Raw genomic sequence first — 23,072 nt, forward strand, 5'->3', positions numbered from 1 at the left:
CGCCTGGGCTTCTATTGGTGGTGCACATCAGCACATCCTTTTGTGCACATAACAAAACTTATTCCACACAAAATGGGGAAAAATTAGAGGGCACTTTGGCTCACACGCACCTGTTTTCAGTCATGCTCACATGGTTGTAAGTTCTAGTGTAGCTAATACTGTTTGTTGCATTGTGATCAACAATTCCAGGGTGTGTGTGTCTGGATGGCTGTGTCCCAACTGTCAGGTGGAGCGTGTTTGTAGAGAGGAGACCCACTCCTTTCATCTTAGGTGTGCAGTCTATATGTTTTCCTCCCTCTCACCTGGATGCAGGTTTGTTCGCCGGTATAGATGGATCTGCTCTCACTCCAGCTGCCAGGGAGTGAGGGAATGCACTTGGTGATTCTGCCTTTCCCTTCCCCCAGCTACAATCTGGCTTTAAATATTTTTCAGACCCAAGCAACCATCTGAGCTGCCTGCCTGGCTCAGCCAGCTCAGTTGCTATGTCAGCCGTTCAGCCGTGGTGCGTTTTTCTTTTATTTCCCTTGAGAGAAAGGAAATGCCTGTGAATTTCAGTGCTATGCAAATGTGGGAGTGCGGGGAGAGAGGTCAGAATGGCTGCAGAAAGAGAGGGAGTTGTAACCCTGTGGACTTTACTCGCTTATGTAATCTGTAACAAGGCAAACTTTGCCTAAAACCCGACCAACTACAAAACGAAAAAGACACCGCATTGAACCAGAAAGGTGAGTTTCTTTACTTACTCCTGGCAGCATTGGTCATGCTATCAGCAATCGATCTGCAAACTTGGCCTGTGTCTAGAACTGCAGGGAGGATTGTGTTTGGCAAGTTTGATGTGAAAGACATGGTTGGGAAGGATTGTACTTTCTAATTGAGGAACAAGTAGCTCTCAGACAGAGCACCGTTTCTGTATCGTTTGCTGAAGGCACACACTCAGACACATCCTTTTTGCTATGACTTTGGATAAACGAGTGGCTTTTTTCTTCTTCTTCTTCTTCTTTTACTTGTTATTGCTTTTGTCTGTAAAAAAGAGACTGCCTCCCATGTCTCGTATCTTTTACTGCCATAACTTCTGTGGGTGCATAGGACAAGTTCTTGAGCTTCACGGAATTCTTCTGCTTGCGTTCTTAAAATGACGACATTTACTAATATAGTTTGTAATGCACATGTATGCTAAAGTTCCATATGAAACACGGAGTAAAATAAGTGATATACACATTTTCAAAAGCAATTTACACAGCTAGGAAACCCAGATTCCTTTGACTTTCAAATGGATTTAGGCTCCTATGTGCCTGTATTCAGTCTGAAAATAGGACTCATAAAATTGTTCAAAGAGTCCCTAGTTACTTCCTGAGCCATAGTAACTAAACTTGTAGCCAGTTTTCCTTAACATGCTCCATTTGAAAAAAAAGCCTTCTAACTTTCTGGATAGAAAAGTAATACACTTGATACTGAATTTTCTCATTCTCTATCTCATGTTGGGGAATTTGCTTGTGTCAGATAAATCCTTCTACTTCTTATCCACTTTTAACTGCTGATTGAACTCACCAAGTTTTTGACCTCTGGGAAGCTTAGAAGAGGTTGTGAGGCTTTGTCTTTTACTGAGCATTCGGAAAGCATTGGGTTACAGATCTTTATTTGCTGCATAAGAAAAGATTACCCATGTTTTAATTTTTTTTCCTCCCCAACAAGATCTTTTGTTTATTGCGTTAGTGGATGCCTGAGGTGAAACCCAACTATTAAGACCAAGGATGTGTGCAGTTCAATTTCATCTTAAATCTGGAATTTCCTGGGTTTCTAAGGTTTGGGCTTTTTTGTAACTACAATATTCTTATCCAGTTACTTAACTTTTAAACCATGAATCTGCGTTCCCATCCTTCACCACAGCTTAATAATTTTATTGCATGACCTTAACGTGCAGAGGAAAAATTCCATTCTTCTGCATAGGCCTTGGCTTACCACCTGACTTGTTGCAGTTTCAGTAAGAAAACCCCATCATCACAAGAGGGGTGTTGGCCATCTGGGCCTTTGCTCAGTCTATTGCCCTGGATGGTGTGGAGCCCCATCTGCCACTGTGAACCTTGGCACTGAAACATTCCTCATACAGCTGCAGAGCTAAAAAAACTATAACTTTACCTGCATAAGTGATACAGACACACAAGTAGCCTACATAGATTCAGGGCATCATCAGCTTTCACTTGCTACCTCACATACCCCGCCCCCCGCACAATATTTGGGGCCAATAGCCACACTGGGCATATAAAATGGTTTCCAGACCCAATATAAAAGTCCAGCCATGTGACAAGGGGAGACCGAAAGAACTGGGCTTGTTTACTTTAGAAAAGAGAAGACTGAGGACATGCAGTGGTTTTCAAGAAGGAGGGAGAAAAAGTGTTCTTCTTGGCCTCCGAGGACTGGACAAGGAGCAATGAGCTTCAACTGCAGCAGGGGAGGTTTAAGTTGGACATGAAGAAAAACTTCCTAACTGTCAGGGTGGTTAAACACTAGAATAAATTGCCTGGGGAGGTAGTAGAATTTCCATCACTGGACATATGTAAGAGCAGTTAGATCGACATCTAGCGGGGACGGTCTAGAATAAACGGTGCTTGGTCCTGCCGAGAGGGCAGGGAACTGGACTTGATGACTTCTTGCGGTCCCTTCCAGTTCTAGTGTTCTGTGATTCTAAGGCTCTAGAATGGAGCAGACCATGTGGGTAAGTCCAGGGCTGGGTCAGTATGGTGCTACATGAGTCCTTATTTGAAAGACATATCAGCCCAATCCTGGGCCTTACACAAGCAGCAGCAGAAAGCAGCCTTAAACTTGGTGTTAGCCGGTCGCCGGGTAATGTGCGGTGAGGTACCAACTATGCCCTTGTTACCATCCGAGTCTTTAACTGCTAGAGCGCAGGGCTCCTTCGCAGCGGGCAGCCTGGGCCAGGCTGACGGATGCCCCAGGGTCCTAAACACCCGAGTCTTTTACTGCTGGAGCAGGGAGCTCCGTCGCAGTGGGCAGCCAGAATTGGCTGACGGGTGCCCCAATGGTAGCACTAAGAGCCTTTCCACACCCGAGACTTTAACTGCTAGGACGCACTGTCCCATCGCAGCAGGCAGCCAGCATTGGCTGACGGACACCCCAGGAGTCTGCCCCGTGGAGGCGGCACGACTCTACACTAGGCTCTTAGCACTCTCACCTACGGCCAGGCTGTGGTAACCAAACAGTTAAAGTTCTTTTGATTGTTCCGGCTGTGTTGCAGTGATAAAGGATAGCAGCAGTCAGGCTTAGATTTTAACTGGTTACAAGTTTATTAAGCTACAGTTATAAGCGTGCGGTTACAAAAGGCTATTGTCTACTTATATGCTAGCAGAGTACAGGTGTTAACAGGTTACGTTACAATCCAATACAACGACATCTTAATACAACAACATCAATCTATAGAGCTCTAATTCTTTAACTGTGTACACCAAAAGGAGACCTTAATGTGGGTACATCTTACCCTGTTTGCGTCTCTTGATACCAGCGTAGCCAAACCAGGATCGGTCACTCAGTTCCGCAGAAAGACGAATACGAGGTTGGGCATGCCCTGTTGCGGACCTCGGGAGGCAATCACCTGACCCGACCAGCAGGTAGTTGGTGGGAATGCACTCAGAGACAGAATGCTGCTGGGCCAGCTTTATACCCCCTGGGTCTCACATTCTCTTTCTTATCTATGGTGTCAGATCGTACTGGTCTGTCTTTTGTGATGCCAGTTTTTACAAGGGCAATTCTTACTTAATTTGCACTTGTCAGACAGGAGACAAAGAATCTGGGAGTACAGGACATTCCTTTGCAAGGGCAGAGATTTCTCTCCTGGGATGGCTGTGTGGGCACATCACTCCATTAATGCCAGCCAAGGGCAGTTCTCTGAGGCCCTTCGTTAACGGTTAGCCTGCTAGCCCTCTATCTGTGTTTTCTGTTTCTCAGGGTCACGATGAGCCAGCATATCTGGGCCCCTTTAGGAAGGCATCAAAGACTGTGCTGTCTAACTGCTGTTCAGTGCCCTGTGTGCTCTGAGGCACCTTAGAGGGGAGGCAAAAGCTGGTCTGTAGTGGGGAGATTTTTGTCTGGCTACACTTGGCTTAAACAGTCCAGGGCTGATTCCTCTAGGACGGGGGAACTTTCACTGGTGCTGGCTCCAGTACTATCCCTGGTAACCTAAGCAGAGGGTGAGGCTGTGGTAAACAAGATGGGCTATTCCCAGCCACTCATGACAGCTCTTTGGGGCTCTGAGCAGGCTTTTGGATGCCTCATCTAAAGCATGGTTTATCGGACGTGGGATGTTTTTAAATAAATTCAAAAACCCAACAGAATGCTGGGAAAAGGCTTTGGGATAATAAAAAAAAGCCAAGCTAATGCAACCCCTTTGCTGCACATCCTCATGCCTACATACACTGGCATCCAACTCTCTTGGCATAAGCCCCAGCACCATGCTGTGGGAACAGCAGTGTGGAACCCCACACAGGCTTGCTGGTCCTGGCAGAAATTAAGAACTGGTCTTAACGAGAGCTGCTGTGAGCTGCACAGCCTGGAAGAAAAGTGCTCAGATCTACTAAAACAACTCCATCCTGCGCAAATCACCCACAGATGCAACCGGTGAGGTACCACTGAGGAGCGGTATATGATCAGAAGCTGATGTTACCATGAGGGCGAAGGTGAGATGCATTTGGATGCAGTCTGCCCCCCATCAGGGTTTTGGTTTGGCCTGTTACAGAGAGCAATTAGCCATCAAGGTCTGATTCAGATCCAAACTCCAGGCAGGGTCGGGTCCGGGAGTGCAGTTTCCTTTCCTTTCCCTGCCTCAAGGGGAGGACATCAATAATGCAAATGCTTTGCCAAAGGCAAATAAGGATCCAATGTGAAGCCATGGGCTGAAAAAGGAGTAACCAGAGCCCAGTGTGCCTTGTGAGCTGAGCACTTGGATGACCACCCAGGAGAGAGTCAGACGCCACCCAGTTTCTACTGGTGGTGCACATCTGCACATCCCACACATAACAAAATTCATTCCACCCCTGGATTGCAAAAAACGATTGCGGGAACTCTGCCAGAGCCCCAGTTCCATGAACACCAGGGGTCCACAAATCTCCCTGGAAGTCACACCAATTTGCAGCCTGTTTCTCCTTGATCTTTTCAGCAGCCTGTTAGCTGGCTGTCTTTACATGATGGCCAGTGAAGACCACACGGTCACACAGGAAGCCTGTTGCAGAAAAGAGATTTTAACCCAGGTCTCCTAAATCCTGGGCTAGCAACCTTACTCCAGGGCCGGTCATCCTCTCCTCTACTTTTGCCTTTTACAGCTGACCCCCTCCTATGTTCCCAGCTCCTCTGGACTGCAACAAAGGCTGTGTCTTCTGTTGTTAGCTTGCAGCTATTTCCACAGGGGTCCCTGATGATCCTCGCTCTGCAGAGAGAAGACTGGGCATTGTCCAAGACACGCCAGCTGTTCTTTCTTAAAAACAAGTTTGCAGCAGAGAGTTACAAGCACAAGGCCAAACAGAAACCAAACATGCTTAAAGGCTCAACCCTGCTCAGGGTGGCCTGGCCCCAAGACCATCTCAGGGTGGTCTACTAACAGGGGTAGTTACAGGAACTGTCGAATGCTCTTCTGTTGTATTCTCTGATAAGCAAATAGCCACCTGTGTGCCACGCTGGTCACAGCTGACAGACTGTCTTTGCCAGCTTCCTGCTCCATGAGTATGTGAGTGGAATTGGTCTTCTGCTGTTCCGGTCAGCATGTGTTACTATACTGCAGGGGTCAGCAAGCTTTCCGAGGCGGAGTGCTGAAATGTGACCTTTTGATGTCCGTGTATGGCCCTTTTTAAGGTCACTATTTGTCCTACTGACAGCAGCTTCATTAATAAATAAATGAAGATGCAGAGCTTGGCCGTTTAGGTGGTGGTTGGGAGCATTGGCTGGTCTTTTGTTAATCCACAGGTGGCCTGGCTTTGAGTGATCTGCCGGCTATATGCGGGAGGAGGGGCAGGGCTGAGATCCTGCCTCTCGTGCTGAAGAAAACCGGCTTGCGTGCCACTCTTGCAGGAGTTGACACCTACTCCATGGGGGTGGTAGTTCTGAGGGGGACCCATTCTTGAGACAGCCATGGTTATCCAGCAGGTCTGAGGGGGTTCAGCGCTCCAGCTCCTTCCCTCCAGCAAGCTGTGACCAGCTCTGCATAGCTCGGGGCATTGGCTTGGCCCAAACCATCGCAGGAACAAGGCCCTGAGGGAAAAAGGAATGAAAATGGCAAGAGACCATGTGCTGAGCTTGCATTTGTCTGTTGGTTTGGAAAGCCATGTGCTGAGCTATTTGCTTGAAGGACCATGTGCTGAGGCTGGCAGTTGGAAGCTGTGAGCCCTCTGTTCGTTGGTCAAGCCTTAACAAGGGAGTGGGGCTATCAGGAAGACCTGGGCTACATAAAGCCTACCAGTAAGCAAATAGGGGCTTGTAGCCAGGGAGTTTCATGTAGGGGTCTTCCAGGTGAAGGAGGCGTGATTATGGGACCCCCGGAGGTAAGTGGCTGCCTATAGTGTGTGTGCTGGGGGCAACTTGCTGGTTGCCTTAAAGATACTGTGTGCTGAGCTTGCGTTTGTCTGTCTGGAAAGCCGTATGCTGAGGCCAACAATTGGAACCTGTGAGCTTCCTAACAAGATTTGAAACCTATAACCCTCTGTTCACTGCTCAACCTTATCCTGGGAGTGGGGCGATCAGGAAGGCCAAGGCCACAGTAAGTGACCAGGGAGCAAATAACAGAGTTTCATGTGGCAGTGTTGAGGGGGTGAGTCGAAGAGGGCTAGGGACACCTGATATTCTTTAAAACCTTTTTAAAACTAAACTAAAACCAAAACTACCTGATTTAAATAAAAGCCTTGTCAAGAATCTAAGTCTCTGCAGGAGGGAATGCAGGCAGAGTGGGGGCTATGCCATTTATTGCACCCAATGCAGCCTGTACGATTACCTGCCTTGTGGACAGGTGCCAGCTGTGTGCAGTTGACGCAAAGAGCTCCGGGCCCTCACATACAGGCTGTGGAGGCCAGGGTGGTTGAACTGGAGAAGCTAACGGTAGCAAAGAGTTGTGTGGATGGGGCTTTCCAGGGCACTGGGACAGAAGAATCCCAAGCATTGTTATAGGCTGCTCAGAGATAATGGCCAAAGGCTCAGCAATGACGTCTGCCAATTCCCTCAGTACCCTTGGGTGCATTAAATCCAGACCCATGGATTTGTGTACATCTACTTTTTCTAAGTAGCTCTTAACTTGCTCCTTCCCCATCAAGGGCTGCCCTTCACCTTCCCATGCTGCATTGTCTAGCACTGTAGTGTGGGAGCTGTCCTTGTCCACCAAGACTGAGACGAAGAAAAACACTGAGTACTTCAGCTTTTTTTACATCATCTGTCACTCGGTTACCTCCCTCATGCAGTAACAGCCCCACACCTTCACTGATTACCCTCTTATTGTGAACGTGCCTATAGAAACCCATCTTGTTATCCTACACATTTCTTGCCAATTGCAGTTCCAATTGTGCTTTGGCTTTCCTGATTACTGCTCAGCATTCTCCAGCCATATATTTGTACTCCTCCTTAGTCAGCTGTTTGCATTTCCACTTCATATACTCATCCTTTTTGAGTTTAAGCTCACCACGGATTTCCCAGTTAAGCCGAGCTGGTTGCCTACCATGTTTGCATTTCTTACTATGCAGCGGGATGGTTTGTTCCTGTGCCTTCAGTAAGACTTCTTTAAAATACTGCCAGTACTCCTGAAACTATTTTCTCCTTCATCTTCATTTCCCAAGGGATCCTGTCCATCAGTTCTCTCAGGGAGTTGAAGTCTGCTCTTTTGAAATCAAGGGTCTGTATTTTACTGCTCACCTTTCTTACTTTTGTCATGATCCTGAAATCTACCTTCTCATGATCACTGCAGCCCAGGTTGCCACCCACTTCTATTTCTCCTACTGGTTCTTTCCTCTTTGTGAGCAGCAGGTCAAGTTGTGCATGGCCCCTGGTTGGTTCCATTAGCACTTGTACCAGGAAATTATCCCCAACATTCTCCAAAAACTTCCTGGATTATCTGAGTGCTGCTGCATTGGTCTCCCAGCATATGCCTGGATGATTAAAGTCTCCCATGAGAACCAGGGCCTGTGATCTGGAAGCTTCTCTTAGCTGTCTGAAGAAATCCTCATCCACCTCATCTCCCTGATCGGGCGGCCTATAGCAGACACCAACTATAATGTCACTTCTGTTACTTCCACCTCTAAGCTTAACCAAAGATACTCAAGTGGATTTTCTCCCTCCTCATACTGGAGCGCTGCGCAATCACACTGCTCTCACTCACAGCACCACTCCTCCTCCTTTTCTCCCCTGCCTGTCCTTCCTGAACAGCTTATACCCGTCCATGACCGTGCTCCAGTTATGCAAACCATCCCACCAAGTCTCCATTCCCCCAACCACCTCATACTTCTTAGACTGTGCCAGGGCCTCTAGTTCCTCCTGTTTGTTCCTCAGGCTTCTTGCATTTATGTACAAGCACCTTAGAGAAGTGGCTGACTGGCCACTTTCTCCTCTTCACCCAGGGATCCTACTTCGTTGTTCCCTCCTCCTTCCTTGCTTCCCTCAGGGCTTGTGTCACTGTCCCCCGACACACCTAGTTTAAAGCCTGCGAAGATGCTCTTTCCTCTCTTCGTTAGGTGGATCCCACCTCTTCCTAGCAATTCTTGTTCACAAAACAGAATCCCACAGTCGAAGAAACCAAATCCTTCTCTGTGACATCACCTACGCAATCATGCATTTACCTCAGTGATTCGACAATCTCTACCTGGACCCCTTCCTTCCACAGGGACGACGGATGAGAACATCACTTGCGCTCAATATTCCTTGAGATTTCTTCCTAGGGTTACCTAATTCACAGTGATCTCATCAAGGTTGCTCTTGGCTGTATCATTCGCTCCTACATGGAGAGGGAGAAAGGGGTGATAGTCTGCATGATAGATGATTTTTGGAAGAGACTCTGTAACATCCCAGATTCTAGCTCCCAATAAGCAGCAATCCTGCCAGGATTCTGGGTCTGGTCAGCAGATGGATGATTCCTTCCCTCTTAGAAGGGAGTCCCTGACCTCCACCACCTGCCTTCTTCTCTTAGGGGTGGTCATCATAGAACCCCCATCCCTAGGACTGCGCGTTCCACACCTTTCAATCCCTGATACATTCCCTGTGAAGTGTTTGTCCCAGCTCTCTCCACCATATCACATGTGTAGAGAGGCTGAAAGCAGTTTCTTAACTCCACTGGAATTGGAGAGACCTGAATTGTTTTTTTTTCTCCTGGAGCTAAAATGCTTCCAGTTCTCTCTTTTTTTTGTTTAGAGCAGCCTGCTGTTCCTGCAGTACTGAATGGTGCCTTCTATCCAGAAAGTCTTCACCTTCTCTGATGGACCTGTGGGTTGATATGTACGCCTCAGGTCCTCTAACCTTCTCTTCCAAAATGGCAACCAGCTTGCACTTGGGACACAGAATGAATTTTGTATTGTCCAGGAGAAAGACAAACATGGCGCATGCTGCGCAGGTCACAACAGCAGACTTCTCAGTAACCATGTCACAATCCATTTTTCCCCTTTCTTCAGAGAGTTCCCCTAGATGTTTCTAGTGCTGCCTTGAAGGGCATGAGAGCAACAAACCTATAAGAATGGGACAACAGGTGTGGGGCTCCCCCTTAAGGCAAACTCCCTGTTCACTGCTCACAATGTTCACTGTGGCTGCCTTCTTATAAGGTGGCTGGCTGGTTAAGCCGGGCTCAAAGCCTTGCCTCCCATCTAAAGGCCCACCTGGAACAAAGCATTCCCAATTCACTCCTTGCAAACTTATCCAACTGCCCAACAAGTTTTCAAACTGCCCCCCTTTGCAAACAAATGCTCAGACACACAGACAGATATTCAACCCACCAGCTCACAGTGCATGTATACAAGGTGAATCCAGTGGACGTAATATACTTTAGATTTCCAGAAAGCACTGAACAAAGTCCCTCACCCAAGGCTCGCAAGCAAAGTTAGCTGCTATGGGATAAGAGGGAAGGTCCTCTTATGGATTTGTAACTAGCTGAAGGACAGGAAACAAAAGGTAGGAATACATGGTGACTTTTCAGAATGTAGAGGGGTATCTAGTTGTGTCCCTATGGGGTAAAGAGCGAGGTGCCAAAATTTGCAGGTGATACTAAACCGCTCAGGATAGTTAAGACCAAAGCAAACTGTAAAGAGCTTCAAAAAGATCTCAAAAAACTAAGTGAATTGGTCAACAAAATGGCAAGTGAAATGTAATGTTGATAAATGTAACTCAGTGCACATTGGAAAAAATAACCCCAACCATACGTAAAAAATGATGGAGACCAATTTAGCTATAACAACTCAAGAGGGATCTTGGAGTTATTACAGATCGGTCTCTGAAAACGTCCACTCAGTGTGCTGCAGCAGTCAAAAAAGCAAAGAGTATGTTAGGAGCCATTTAAAAAGGGATAGAGAATAAGACAGAGAATATTTCTTTGCCTCTATATAAATCCATGGTACGCCCACTTTTTGAATATTGCGCACAGATGCGATTGCCTCATCTCCAAAAAGAGATGTCGGCATTGGAAAAGGTTCAGAAAAGGGCAACTCCACTGACTAGGGGGTTTGAAACAGGTGCCATATGAAGACAGATTACAAAGACTGGGGCTTTTCAGCTTAGGAAGAAGAGACTAACGGGGGAGATGACAGAGATCTATAAAAGCACAACAGGTGTGGAAAAAGTGAATAAGAAAAAGTTATTTACTTGTTCCCATAACACAAGAACTGGGGGCCACCCAATGCAATTAATGGGCAGCAGTTTTAGAGCTAAGAAAAGGAAATTTTTCTTCACACAGCGCATGGTCAGCCTGCAGAGCTCCTGGCCAGAGGAGGTTGTGAAGACCAGCACTTTATCTGCATTCACAAAGGAGATAGATAAATTCATGGAGGTTCGGTCCATCAATGGCTCTTAGCCAGGCTGGGTAGGAATGGTGTCCCTGGCCTCTGTTTGTCAGAGGCTGGAAATGGATGATGGGAGAGGGATCACTCAATGATCACTGACGCCTACGCATGGCCATCTTATCTCCCGCCTGCTGAAAGGGGGAGGGCAGAAGAGGAGTCCAGACCCTGAGAGTGACAGTCCCGAGGCCACTTGGAAGAGACCTGTTGCTAAATCAGGCAGCTTGACCAGACAGGCAGGCCAAAGAGTGAGTCAGCAGCACCCCCTCCTTGCAATCTGGGCCAGAGCCCAGGAGAGAGCAAGAGCTGGAGGCAGCTCAACAGCAGGGCTGAGTCGGTCGGGCCAGAGCTGGGCTAGAGACAGAACTGAGCCAGAGAGGGACCTGGAGCATCCTGGAGCTGAGAGCAGCCAAGCCGAGGGTGAGCTGGGGCAGAGCTGCGGGGGGAATCGCAGGGCCAGAGCCAGGGGAGCAGACCCCAGCTGTGCCACACTCACACTGGGGCAGAGGGGCAAGCAGCTGAGGAGAGTGAAGGGGGACTCTGGGCAGCGAGGGCCCTGCTGAGGAAGAGAGATGTTACCAGATGAACAGCTTTGCAGGCTGGAGTCAGAGCAGGGAAGTGATCCCAGATGGGAGGGCCAATGCCAGGGAGCTGGGTCTCACTGCAACCTTTGGGCACATACTCAGCACCAAAACCGCAGCATCACCTCAGTGCATCCAGGACATAGGCATGAGAAACAAAGGCTGAGTTTCCCTTACGTCCCAGAGAAAGTGGCCCCCCCATGCCCATTGGAAGGGGGCCCTTCTCCTTTACCCGTTTCCTTTGAGTTGATCTTTAATCAGCTGTACTTAGTTTAAACTCAATGCAATAGTCAGGGGGTCAGGGAAGTGGCTAGTGAGGACAGAGCACCCTGACCTGGGGACACCCGAGCTCCTGTCTTGAGTGACCACACGACTGGGGATTCACCTCCTGCCCCCGCCAGGGATTCTGACCCAGCCTTGTCAGGGTTACAAGGACTCTGCCGCAAGGCAGAGTGGAAGAGGGGGAGTCTCTGAGGGTAGGCAGGCCTCCAGGTGGAGGGAACTGGAGCAAGGACTCAGATACTTTTGTTATCCAATTCTGTCAGCATCATGCGGAATCCAGGAAAATTGCCCCAATAGTGGGATGATTCCCCCTGCTTTAACCAGGCTGGCTTCACTTCTCAGGCACTCCTCAGTGAGTGACTGACCCTTAGGCGGGTTCCCCCACACAACAACTGATGCTCCATCTCTGGAGAGAAAGTTCCTTTAATTTTCTGTACTTGCAAGCCCTGTCCTGGTCCCCAGCCCTCCTGAGTCTGCCGGGAGGCAGACCCTTCAACACAAGGAGATGGGGCATTGACTCTAACTGCCCTGAGTTGTTTACCGAGTGGTGCTTCTCTTGAGTAACTCTCGTGCTTTCTGCTGGTCTCTACTGACAGTCCCTGATTAGATTAACCTGCTGTAGGCCTGCAGCGCCCATCCCTCCACCAGGATAGCCCGCAGCACTCGCAAACAATTGCAGAGCCATTCCAAACGGTCCCTGGTTCCCTCAGGCTGCAGGTTACCTCGTCTGCCTGACTGCTGGCCGGGTCTGAGAGAGCCTGGGAAGGATTTTCTTTCACGAACTAGCTTCCGCCCTGGGCCCTTTAACAGAATCTCAAACATAAGCTTAGCCCCGGCCATTGGCACGAAAGGGCGTCTGGCGTTTGACTGCCACGGGACCAGGATTTCATCCTTAAATCCTAATTTGCCCCGGGCTCACTCACAGAGCAGGGTGTTGAGTATCCACAGCCGTGGGCCAGGGGTGAGTATGGCCCTAAGTCCTAAGGACATGCTACCCACCAGGGCCCCAGGAGAGAGCCCCCTGGGGCGTGCTGTGCTGCAAGCATCACCAGCTGCTGCCCTCTCTTGTGCAGCCCAGGTGGGAACGGTAACCTGGTTTCAGGGAGCCCTCGCTCACAGCCCCTTAGGGGAGCATGCAGCAGTGCTGGCCACTCCATGCACCTAGGTCAGTTTCTGCTTGTTGGTGCAAGGTTAGGGGTACAGGGGCACAGTGCGGCACAATGTCAGGGTGGCAATATGCCATATCGTGTGTCACTGATCTGCTGCTGCTGCTGCTGCTGCTGCTGCTGCTGGCAGTGGCCTTGGCTTCAGAGCTGGGTACCCAGCCAGCAGCCACTGTTCTCCAGCTGCCCAGCCAGTGCTCAGTTTCTGCAGGGTTTGCTGGGGTTGGGTCCAAGCATGTCTTTCAATACAAATTAAGCATGGGGGGGGCAGGGAAGGCAGTGGGGACCTGGGGGGCAGGTGGGAAGCCTGTGGAGGCTAGGGATGATGATGATGGGGAGTCCAAAGGGGTAATAGGATAGAGCACCGTGCCCATGGGGGCTTCCCTGTAAGATGAGCACTTGGGCAGCCACCCAGGAGAGATTCAGGGGCCGCCCAGCTGATCAGCAGAGCGCCCGCAGCCAGCAGCGAGTGTATCTGCTGGTGGTGCGCATCTGCCCATGCCTCGGTGCACATAAAAGAATTATTCTGCACATGGAGGGAAAAGTTTAGAGGGACCAGGAGTTCACCCAGTGCGTTGTTTTCCCTAAGACCAGCCCTGAGCCCTTGCCCTGAAAAACCCAGGTTGTCGCAGCAGTCCAAACTTTAACATGCACATTATCCTTTGTCCTTCTCCAGGCTGCAGAAAACCCACCTCCTTAAGCCCTTCATGCCCTGCCGTGCTGCAGCTTAACCTCTGACAAACGCAAGGCACTGAAGGGCTTCCAGAGAGCAACTCGGACACCAGCTTGGCTCTCCCCGGCTACAGGACAGCATGGTCCAGAGAGTGGCAATCATTGGAGCGGGGTCCAGTGGACTGGCCTCCATTAAGTGTTGTCTGGATGAGGGGCTGGAGCCCACCTGCTTTGAGCGAAGTGATGACATCGGAGGCCTCTGGCGGTTCACAGTGAGTGGCATTTCCTTATCTAGTGGCTTCTTAAGAAGGTGTTAATGCTGAGCCAGGCTACATGTTGTTTTGAATATTACCGCTGCTGATGTTCCCAGTCCTCAAGGCTGTTCCCCACTCTTACACTCCGAGTGCAGAAGGTGGGTCCTGAAAGAGACCTTAAATACCTAGCCCCTATAGGCTCTGCTTAACTGCTTCCCAAGGTCACAGATTCCCTGACCCTGGGAGGTAGCTGTGCTGCCACCACCCAAGTGAGAAAACCTCCCTTCGAAACCCAGGAGGACACACTCGGGATGTCTCCCTGTGGGGTAACCCCAAGTTCTTAGCCCTCCCTTAGGAGAGAGTTTGAAAGCAAAAAGGAAGAAATTAAGCTTTAATCTGATATCTGACTTTTCAGTCTTAGGTGTGCATATATATATAGACACAGGAATCAAAACATTGCCCTAAAAAAAAAAGGGGGCAATTTGTTAACAAAAGATTTAAATGATAAAGCACACTTGGTTGTGAGGTGTTACAGAGCAACTTTAAAAAAAAGACGGTAGATTAAAGCACTGAGAGTTAGTTCCTTGGGATTCAGTTTAGAAGTTACAGAGTACGGGGGCAGGGGGGAACATCAGCCGGCTTGAGCAATCCCATGCCAAACCCAAAATAAAATATAACCTGATCACATCTGGCTAAACATTTCCTTTCTACTTACATATCTGTATGCCCAGATTTCCTTGTGGCCTGGAGATTTACTGAATTCCTTAAGCCTGCTCAGGCTTAAACATCTGTCTCTCTCCTCTGGCCACATGAAAGAAAAACCCGTTCAGCAGGCAATTGCTTTAGTTCAAAAATCCCCCTCTCTCTTCCTATTAGATCATCTGGCTGCTTTCCAACAGAGAACCCACTCTCTCTGGGTTTAACTCTTTACAGGCATTCATTCATGACAGCAGCCAAGGAAGAGGTTGTACCCGTGAACCCTAGGCACACGTTCAGACATTACTAATTGGGCTTTCCTTTCTGATTTCACTGGGATAAGGAGATGGACCAACAAGAGACATAGTGTCTGGCATATACAGAGCGACCCTTCCCCAAGGAAGCCAATACATATATTGCCAGCATGCACAAGTCTGGAAGTCAGGAGTATCCAGTTCCCCCAAAAGCCCATTACTGAGACAGGGATATAAGGGGACTGAGGGCTTGTCTGCATGGGGAAGTTGGCTGGAGTAGCTTCTGCAGGACAACAAAACATTCTGGAATAGCTCCCCATGTGGTCAAGCTTCTTATGGAATAAGCAGGTCTGGTTTGTTTTCATTATTGGCCTTTTTTTCCTCCCTTGTTAACCGAATCCCCTTTGGAAGCTGTGTAAGGTAAACCAGAATAGTCACGCTTCTTCCACGAGAAGCTGCACAGAGGGCAAGTCCAGAACAGCGATAGCTCTTCCAGTACACCCACCACCTAACTCTGGAATAACGTCCCAGGGTAGACAAGTCCTGGGGTAGTGGAGTGGAGTCCCTGGATTTGTTCTGGGTACCGGTGAGCAGTTTAACCCTGCTCCGATGACCAAGTCAAGCAAATCCCTCTGTCGGTCCCTTTTTGACAACACGCTCATGTCTGTTGCCATTGGCACAGGAAGCTGGGAAGATCAGTGTCTACAGATCTGTGATAACCAACACCTCCAAGGAGATGATGTGTTTCAGCGACTTTCCCTTCCCAGAGGAATTCCCCAACTACATGCACCACGCCCGGCTCCTGGAGTACTTCAGAATGTATGCCAAGCACTTCGGCCTTCTCAGCTACATACGCTTCCAGGTAAGCAGGGAGTCACAGGTTTGTGCATGTGCAACATCACAATCAGCAGCGAAACCTGGGAAAGGTGAACTGACCACAGCAAGTGAGATGCCAGGGCTCCAGGTCTGGGCCAAACTATAGTCAGAGCAGAACCCAAGGAGGTACGGGGACAATGAGGGTTTAACGCACTCCCCTATTCCTGAAAGTCGTCAGGGGCCAGTCTGTCCCCCACTGCTAGTGAAAGGAGATTTAAGACTCTTCTAATCTATGGTAGCCGGGGATACAAGTCACTCCCCTCAACCACCCTGTTAAAGTAGCTTTTCAGCTCCTTAGCATTACTGCCCCAGTATCAGCATACCTACAGATGGAAGAAATGTCTGTACCTTCCGGCCCAGATCCTCAAAGGTTGGTAGGTGCCTAAGTCCCAAGGGAGCTTATAATGCCCAGTGGGATTTAGGAACCCAAATACTTTTGGGGATCTGGGTTTAATCCTTCACACACGGAACCTGTTTTCCATAAAGCACAAGCCATCATGGTGTTTTGGTTTTCCTGTGCTTTCCTGTCAGACCACAGTTCTCAGTGTAAGGAAACAGCCAGATTTCTCCACCACTGGCCAGTGGGCTGTTGTCACCGAGACCAACGGGAGAGTGGAGTCAGCCATTTTTGATGCTGTGATGGTCTGCAGTGGCCATTACGCAGAGCCTCATTTACCACTGGATTCTTTCCCTGGTAAGTCCTGCGTTTACAGCTGAACATATTGCAGAGAGCCTCAAGCAGTGTGGGATGACACCCATCCTGGGCCAAGCTGTCCGTGATGGGACGAGTTTACTTATGGATAGGATCATGGCTCCCATCTCCTCTGCAGTGCCCTGCCTTGTGTCCTTTCAACCTGCCCAGCAGAGATGGTCTCTGGAGTATGAGGGCATTTTATTCCCAATGCCCTTTCAGCTCTGGCCTCACTGATGAGGCTGCCAATGAGGTCATTGACTAGCCCCTGCTGGGAGGGTGGCGTAATGTGGGGCAGGTAAAGCACAAACCAAAAAGGACTGCCTGAGGGATCACCAGTCTGACATTACAGAATTGAGCTTTCCCAGATCTACAGGGAGAAAGCGTGTGGCTTTGCAACTACAGAGAAAATCTGCCTGACTCATTCACCGGGGCTTCCTGCCGTGCTGAATGCCCAGCCTCACTTTGGGAAGCCCCACCCCCTGTGATTAGCATCCACAGGAGAGACGTTTTTTATAACCCCTTAACGGAACAGGCACTTGACTGAATCATCTTTCATGGCAAGATGAAAATCTAGAGGGCCAGATCCTCTGCTGGTGTGAACTGGTTGTAGCTGTAGTAAGGAGAGGGCCTGAAACATACGCTCCTCTATTGTAGGCCTGATGTGAGACCTGAGGCCAAGATAAGTGGTCCAGACTTTGCTAATGTAAAGCAAAGCTGAGCTGTGTGCAAGTAGCTCATGGAATCTGGCAAGGACAGGGCTGATGTTGCAGAGAACACACATTCCAAAGAAGCACCAGGTCAGGACGTGTAAGCCAGCATATTCTGGAAGGGGAGTACCAGAACCCCTGGTTAGGAAACCTCTTGGTACCCACACCCCACCCCTAGGTAACAGGACCATACTGACCCACGTTCAGGATCAGAGCCTGATGGATGGTGATGTTTTGATCAAAACAACATGTGTAACATAATGGGTGGCACCCACGTACCTCAGAGTTTGGCACCTTGACACGTGAGGGATGGGGAGTAACTTGTTTGAATCTTTGTATAAAGATGTAACAGCAACGAAGGGTCCTGTGGCACCTTATAGACTAACAGGAAAGTTTTGAGCATGAGCTTTCGTGAGCACAGACTCACTTCATCAGATGCTGGTCTTGGAAATCTGCAGGGAAATCTGAAGTGAGTCTGTGCTCATGAAAGCTCATGCTCAAAACTTTTCTGTTAGTCTATAAGGTGCCACAGGACCCTTCATTGCTGTTACAGATCCAGAGTAACACGGCTACCCCTCCGATACTTGTATAAAGATGGCAGTCTTTGGCCGGCTTAGAGGACGGTGGAAAATCACATCGCTGACTAAGCTAATCCATTACACCGGACGTACATGTGTTAGCGCATCTGTAACCATTAAGCCTGGACACTAGGTCTGTGCTTCATTGACAATAAACCGGCACTGGTGCCTTTGCACTCTATTAGATTTTGTGGACATCGGAAGTTCTCTCCATATCTACTGTGCTGGCCGTCTGCGCAGAGCTGGAGCAGCGCACAGAGGGAGCATATGCACGCCACTGAGTGGTTATTAGCATTGGACAGAACAGGATGCTTGTCAAGACACCATATTGGTGGCTTCTGGGCACAGTAGTGAGTGAAGTCAGTGGAGCTATGCTGATTTATATTAGCTGAGGATCAAGCACAGAATTTGCAACAGATTCCAAAGGATGAGGCTGGACACCACTATGAGATAAGCTTTAAGAAAATTCATTGTTCTTATTTCTATGTATTCCAGGCTGTCTCAGCTGAACCTATGCCATAAGAGGAAAATGAGGAAAATGAAACATAGATACCAGCTTATTAGCAACTCCAGATTAAAAATGTGGCATTGTTTTGGCACAGAAATAAAAACTGCTTTTTATTTACAATGTCACCACAAGGACAGAACAGGAATATGCATGGCACTCTTGTAGTTCACTTTGCAAGTTCTCGCCAGATGTTCCAAGCATTCTTATGCCCCTTCACACTTTGGCATTTTGCAGTGCCATGCAAACACCTGTTCTCACTTGCAGGTGACACTGTAAGCAAGGAGCCAGCAGCATTATCTCCTGCAAATGTAAACCATTTTGTTTGTCTGAGCAATTGGCTGAAAAAAGAAGTGGGACTGAGCGATCTTGTATGCTCAAAAATTATATTGTTTTATTTCTGAGTGCGGGGGATTTTTTACACATCATTCTACATTTGTAAACTCAAGTTTCATAAAGAGATTGCACTGCAGTATTTGTAATGGGGGAATTGAAAAATACATTTATTTCTTTTTTACAGTACAAATATTTGTAATCAAAACTAGAGTGCTGTATAGTTTGTATTGTGTAGTAATTTAGATCAATATATTTGAAAATGTGGAAAACATTTAAATGGTATTCTCTTATTGATTATTAATAATCATGCCATTAATTGTGATTAATATTTTTAATTGCTTGACAGCCCTAGTCTAAAGCAATTCTGTCCCAGAGGAATTAGATAAAACACATTTATCTAACGGCAGGGGATGCTCCCCGCTTTCTTCACAGGCTTAGAAAATCGCTTTAGAGGCCAGTACCTCCACAGCTGGGAATACAAAGACTCTGCCAGTTTCAAAGGGAAGAGAGTCCTCGTGCTTGGTGTTGGGAATTCTGGAGGTGATATCGCTGTGGAGATCAGTCGGGTGGCTGCTCAGGTACCAGTCGATGATGTTGTAGAGATGTGGAGGTTGAGTCACCTTGGGGTGGATGTAACAGTCCAGCAAACCACAAGCAGAGGTAGATCAAATCCTGGACAGCGCCTGCTGTGCCGATCATGGGTTCTCTCTCAGAACTGCAGCTACAGTATCTATCGTTGCTACTTGGACTGCAGGATGTCCCAAGGACACATCACAGCCAGATGTATGCAATTGGCAAAGAATTATAAGGAGATCAGAGGGTCCTGGACTGACAGCACCCATTCCTGTGACCGCCACCATCCCTTCCCTGCCTTCCCCATCCCCATCTCCTACCGGTCTCCACATGCCCAGTTCCATCTCCATTTCTGTTTCTACCTTATCCTCATGCAACCCAGCACCTTCGTGTCCCGGATGTGCCCCGAAATCCCTTATGCAGGCTGCCAAGGAGCCTTCTTTGAAAGAAATGTATGTCAGGATGTTGTGAAGGTTTCACTGATAGCATTACACTCACTAGGAGGACCTGGAACTTTTCTCCCACCCATTCCCCAACTCACGAAACATAGCTACAGGTTGAATCCCTCTCGTCTGGTGCCCTCGGGACCTGACCGGTGCCAGACAAGAGAATTTGCCAGATGACAGGAGGTCGACGTTTTCTAGCACATTACCAACAGTCCCACTGCTTATAGAGTTCTTAGAAGACTTCTAGGAGTAAATTAGAGCTAAATAAAAGCACAGAACACAGAGAGCCAGGAGTGGTAGCTGGAAACAAACTTTATGGAACCACAGGAAACTTGGCCACATCCGTGATATGTGGTTGTCTGGCTAATTAAAATCATGCCAGATTACAGATATTGGCACATGACAAAGTGCTGGACAAGAGCGTTTCAACCTGTAGTATCTTGAGGTCTTAAAAAAACAAACAAACAAAAAAAAACCCTCTAATTACTGCCCACGAACAAATATCAGAGGGGGAGCCAAGTTAGTCTGTAGCTTCAGAAACAACAAGTCCTGTGGCACCTTGTAGACTAACATACTTTGGAGCATCAGCTTTTGTAAGCAGGTCTTTGCCCACAGAAGCTGATGCTCCAAAATATCTGTTAGTCTATACGGTGCCACAGGACTTCTTGTTGCCCATGAACAGTGTCTCAGGAAAGATGCCAGACAATATTAGAATGGTGTGAACTAATTGGTAGCTGAGCACATGCCAAGCTTGGGCAATGCCCAGCGCACACAGGTTCAAACCAAGAGCTATAAAAAGATACGCTTCAATTTCCTGGAGCATTCTGCAAGTCAGTTTAGCAGATAAATTGGTGGTTTCGCAGCCGCTAGGAGTTAGCAACATTGTGAATGGATTTGTTCATCCCCAGCCTGGTTCCTTGCCCCAGACTCTTTATCTTGGGACTTCCAGTTAGCTCGCTACCCTTTCATGCTGAAGGCTTCCTAGTGAACATGCAAGATGTGATCTGACAGTGAAAACAAAAGTAATAATAATAACTCAGATTCCCAGGCAACAGATTTCTCAGGCCTCCATTATTTTCCAGGTGTTTCTCAGCACCAGAAGTGGCACCTGGGTGATCAGTCGTATTTCAGACCGTGGCTTCCCTGTTGACTTGATGTACACCACTCGCTTCCAGAATTGCCTTGACAGGTTCCTCCCATCAGCCATAAAGAGCCCTCTAAGGCTGAAGATTTTGAATAAATGGTTTGACCACGCCACTTATGGCTTGATTCCACAGACAAGGTGCTGTCTTTGTTTTCAGAGCAAATCTCCCATTGCATTTGGGGAATAGTTACAGATTAGCAAAGCCCTACATTGCTCTCTTCTTATAGGCAATTCTAATTTACGGGTTAACACCTGCCTACAGACAGTGACAATTTTTCATATTAGTGCTATTTTTGTGTACTTTGATGCTTATCAGCAAGACTGACAGCTGCCACTTCTAGGTAACAGTGTAACAGACACCAATTGGATCTGTAATTTATGCATTTAGAACATTACCTTACAGAAGACAGGAGACTGGTATCTCGGGAGAAGAGATCAGAGAAAAAAATATACATGCAAACTTTTTTAACTGCAAAAATGCAGATTGGAGCCAACAAACCATTTGTTAATTTGGGTCAAATGTGACAAATAATTTTGGCCAAAAAATGAAAAAAAAAAAAACATTTCTGGAAATAATCAACATGTTTGTGTTTTGGCATTTCCAACTTGAAATGCTTCCCGTTTTTATTTTGGGAAGTGGTTTACTTTTGGAATTCTATGTAGATTTAATAAAATCAATGCATTTTTACAAACCTCTGAAAAAAAACCCAAACAAGAAAGAAAACTAAAACAATTGTTTCAGCGGGGTGACCATCCGTCCCATATTAGGTGGGATGGTCCCGTATTTAGGGAGTCAAAAAGGCGCCCCAACTTATTTTGTAAATGGGACCCATTGTCCCGTACTTGCCCCCCCGCCATCCCCCGGTGACTCTTTCCTGTGCAGGCTGGAAACTTCCAGGGCTTTTTTTCTTGCTACCACCATTTTAAAATGTAGCTCCCTGGCTGCCGCACCACTGGGACGCCACTGCCAGCCCCAGCCTTGCTCAGGTGCGTGGTTGGGCTGGGGACGGAGCCAGGGGGCGGGAAAGTGGGGGCTGAAGCCAGGGAGCTGGGCCATCGCAGTGCAGGGCTGGGGCCATCGCCGGAGCCCCCTCCACCCCCAGACCCTGCCACAGGGCTGAGATGGACCCAGAGCCCTACTATGGCCAGAGCCCTGCACGGTGCGGGGCCAGACCCCTGCCCTACAACCCCTGCCACATCACGGGGCTGAGCGGGAGCTGGGGCTGAACCCCTACTGGGTGGCCCCTGCTGCAGACCTGGGGCCAGAGCTCTATGTGGCACAAGGGCGGCATCACCCCCCGCCCAGCCCTCACTGCATCACAGGGCCAGGGCTGGAGCCTGGTACTGTGTGGGACCGAAGTCCTCCCCGGACATCCCACAGGACTGGAGCCCCCCTGCCCTGGAGCCCTGTGCAGCGTGGGGCTAGGGCCAGAGCCCTCTGGAGTCTGCAGCACCAAGCCCTCAAGAGCCTGCTGCAGGCTTGTTTCTCTCCCCAGCCCCAGTGAGCCGGGGGTGTGGGAGGTCTGGCTGGGAGGGAGGATGCAGGAGCATGCTGGGGCTGGGGTTTGGGCGTGAGGTAAGGTGCAGCTGTGGGTTGTGGGGGGGCCAGGAGCAGGCTGGAGGTGAGAGGTCTGGGTGGGAAGAAGGGTGTCCAGTATTTAGCCCATGGGAATATGGTCACCCTACGTCTCAGGCTAAACAAAACGTTTTGTTCAATCCAAAATTATGATGAGGGAGGTGGGTTGAGAGGAAGGTGGTTTTGCTGAGGAGAAAAACTCTTGGTTTCAGTTCCACCTAAAACAATTTTTCTTCAGTGGGTGATTTGCCCAGCCCCGCTCATAAGGCTGACAAGTGTCAGCAGGGGAGCTATGTTAGTCTGGAGCCACAAAATCGACAAGACGTCCTGTGGCACCTTACAGAGACCCTGTAGCATCTACAGTACGGTTCACATTCATCCAAGAGCAATGACAGGAACTTAGGATCACTGTGTTCTGAGTACAGTTTGGTTGTCTGCATGACATGAGGTGCTGGCTCAGTCATATGTCTTTGAGTGAAAAGCCATCAACATGAAAAAGCAAATGAAAAACATGACAGATGCCCCTTTGCACAGCCTGAAGGAGGCGGACTAGGACTACGTCTGACTGGCTGACTCTCAGTGGGTATCAACCCAGCCATCTTCTCCACCCACACCCAGGTGGGATGCTCTGCTCACCCTGGCCCCATTGCACTGTGATGCTTTAGGGATCAGAGCCAGGGGTCCTAAGTTAGAGCAAAATTAGACTGCTCTGTCTTCGGCCAC

The 23,072-nt window shown here is 48.6% G+C and overlaps 1 protein-coding gene across 5 annotated transcripts in view; it reads left to right on the forward strand.

Moving 5' to 3' along the window:
- The first annotated feature begins 264 nt into the window (after positions 1-264).
- LOC142017577 (dimethylaniline monooxygenase [N-oxide-forming] 2-like) overlaps positions 265-23,072 on the forward strand; it is a 35,582-nt gene continuing 12,774 nt past the window's right edge. For all 5 annotated transcript variants that reach the window (XR_012646558.1, XM_075002592.1, XM_075002593.1 and 2 more), the window contains exons 1-6: positions 265-722; positions 13,715-13,982; positions 15,597-15,776; positions 16,322-16,484; positions 19,043-19,188; positions 20,712-20,911. Coding sequence is in view for 4 of the 5 variants with exons in the window: in XM_075002592.1 (XP_074858693.1) it covers positions 13,851-13,982; positions 15,597-15,776; positions 16,322-16,484; positions 19,043-19,188; positions 20,712-20,911 (821 nt within the window). In the remaining variant the exon portion in view is untranslated. The remainder of the gene's footprint in view (positions 723-13,714; positions 13,983-15,596; positions 15,777-16,321; positions 16,485-19,042; positions 19,189-20,711; positions 20,912-23,072) is intronic.

Source organism: Carettochelys insculpta, chromosome 9 (genome assembly GCF_033958435.1).
Source record: "Carettochelys insculpta isolate YL-2023 chromosome 9, ASM3395843v1, whole genome shotgun sequence".
NCBI lineage: Eukaryota > Metazoa > Chordata > Testudines > Carettochelyidae > Carettochelys > Carettochelys insculpta.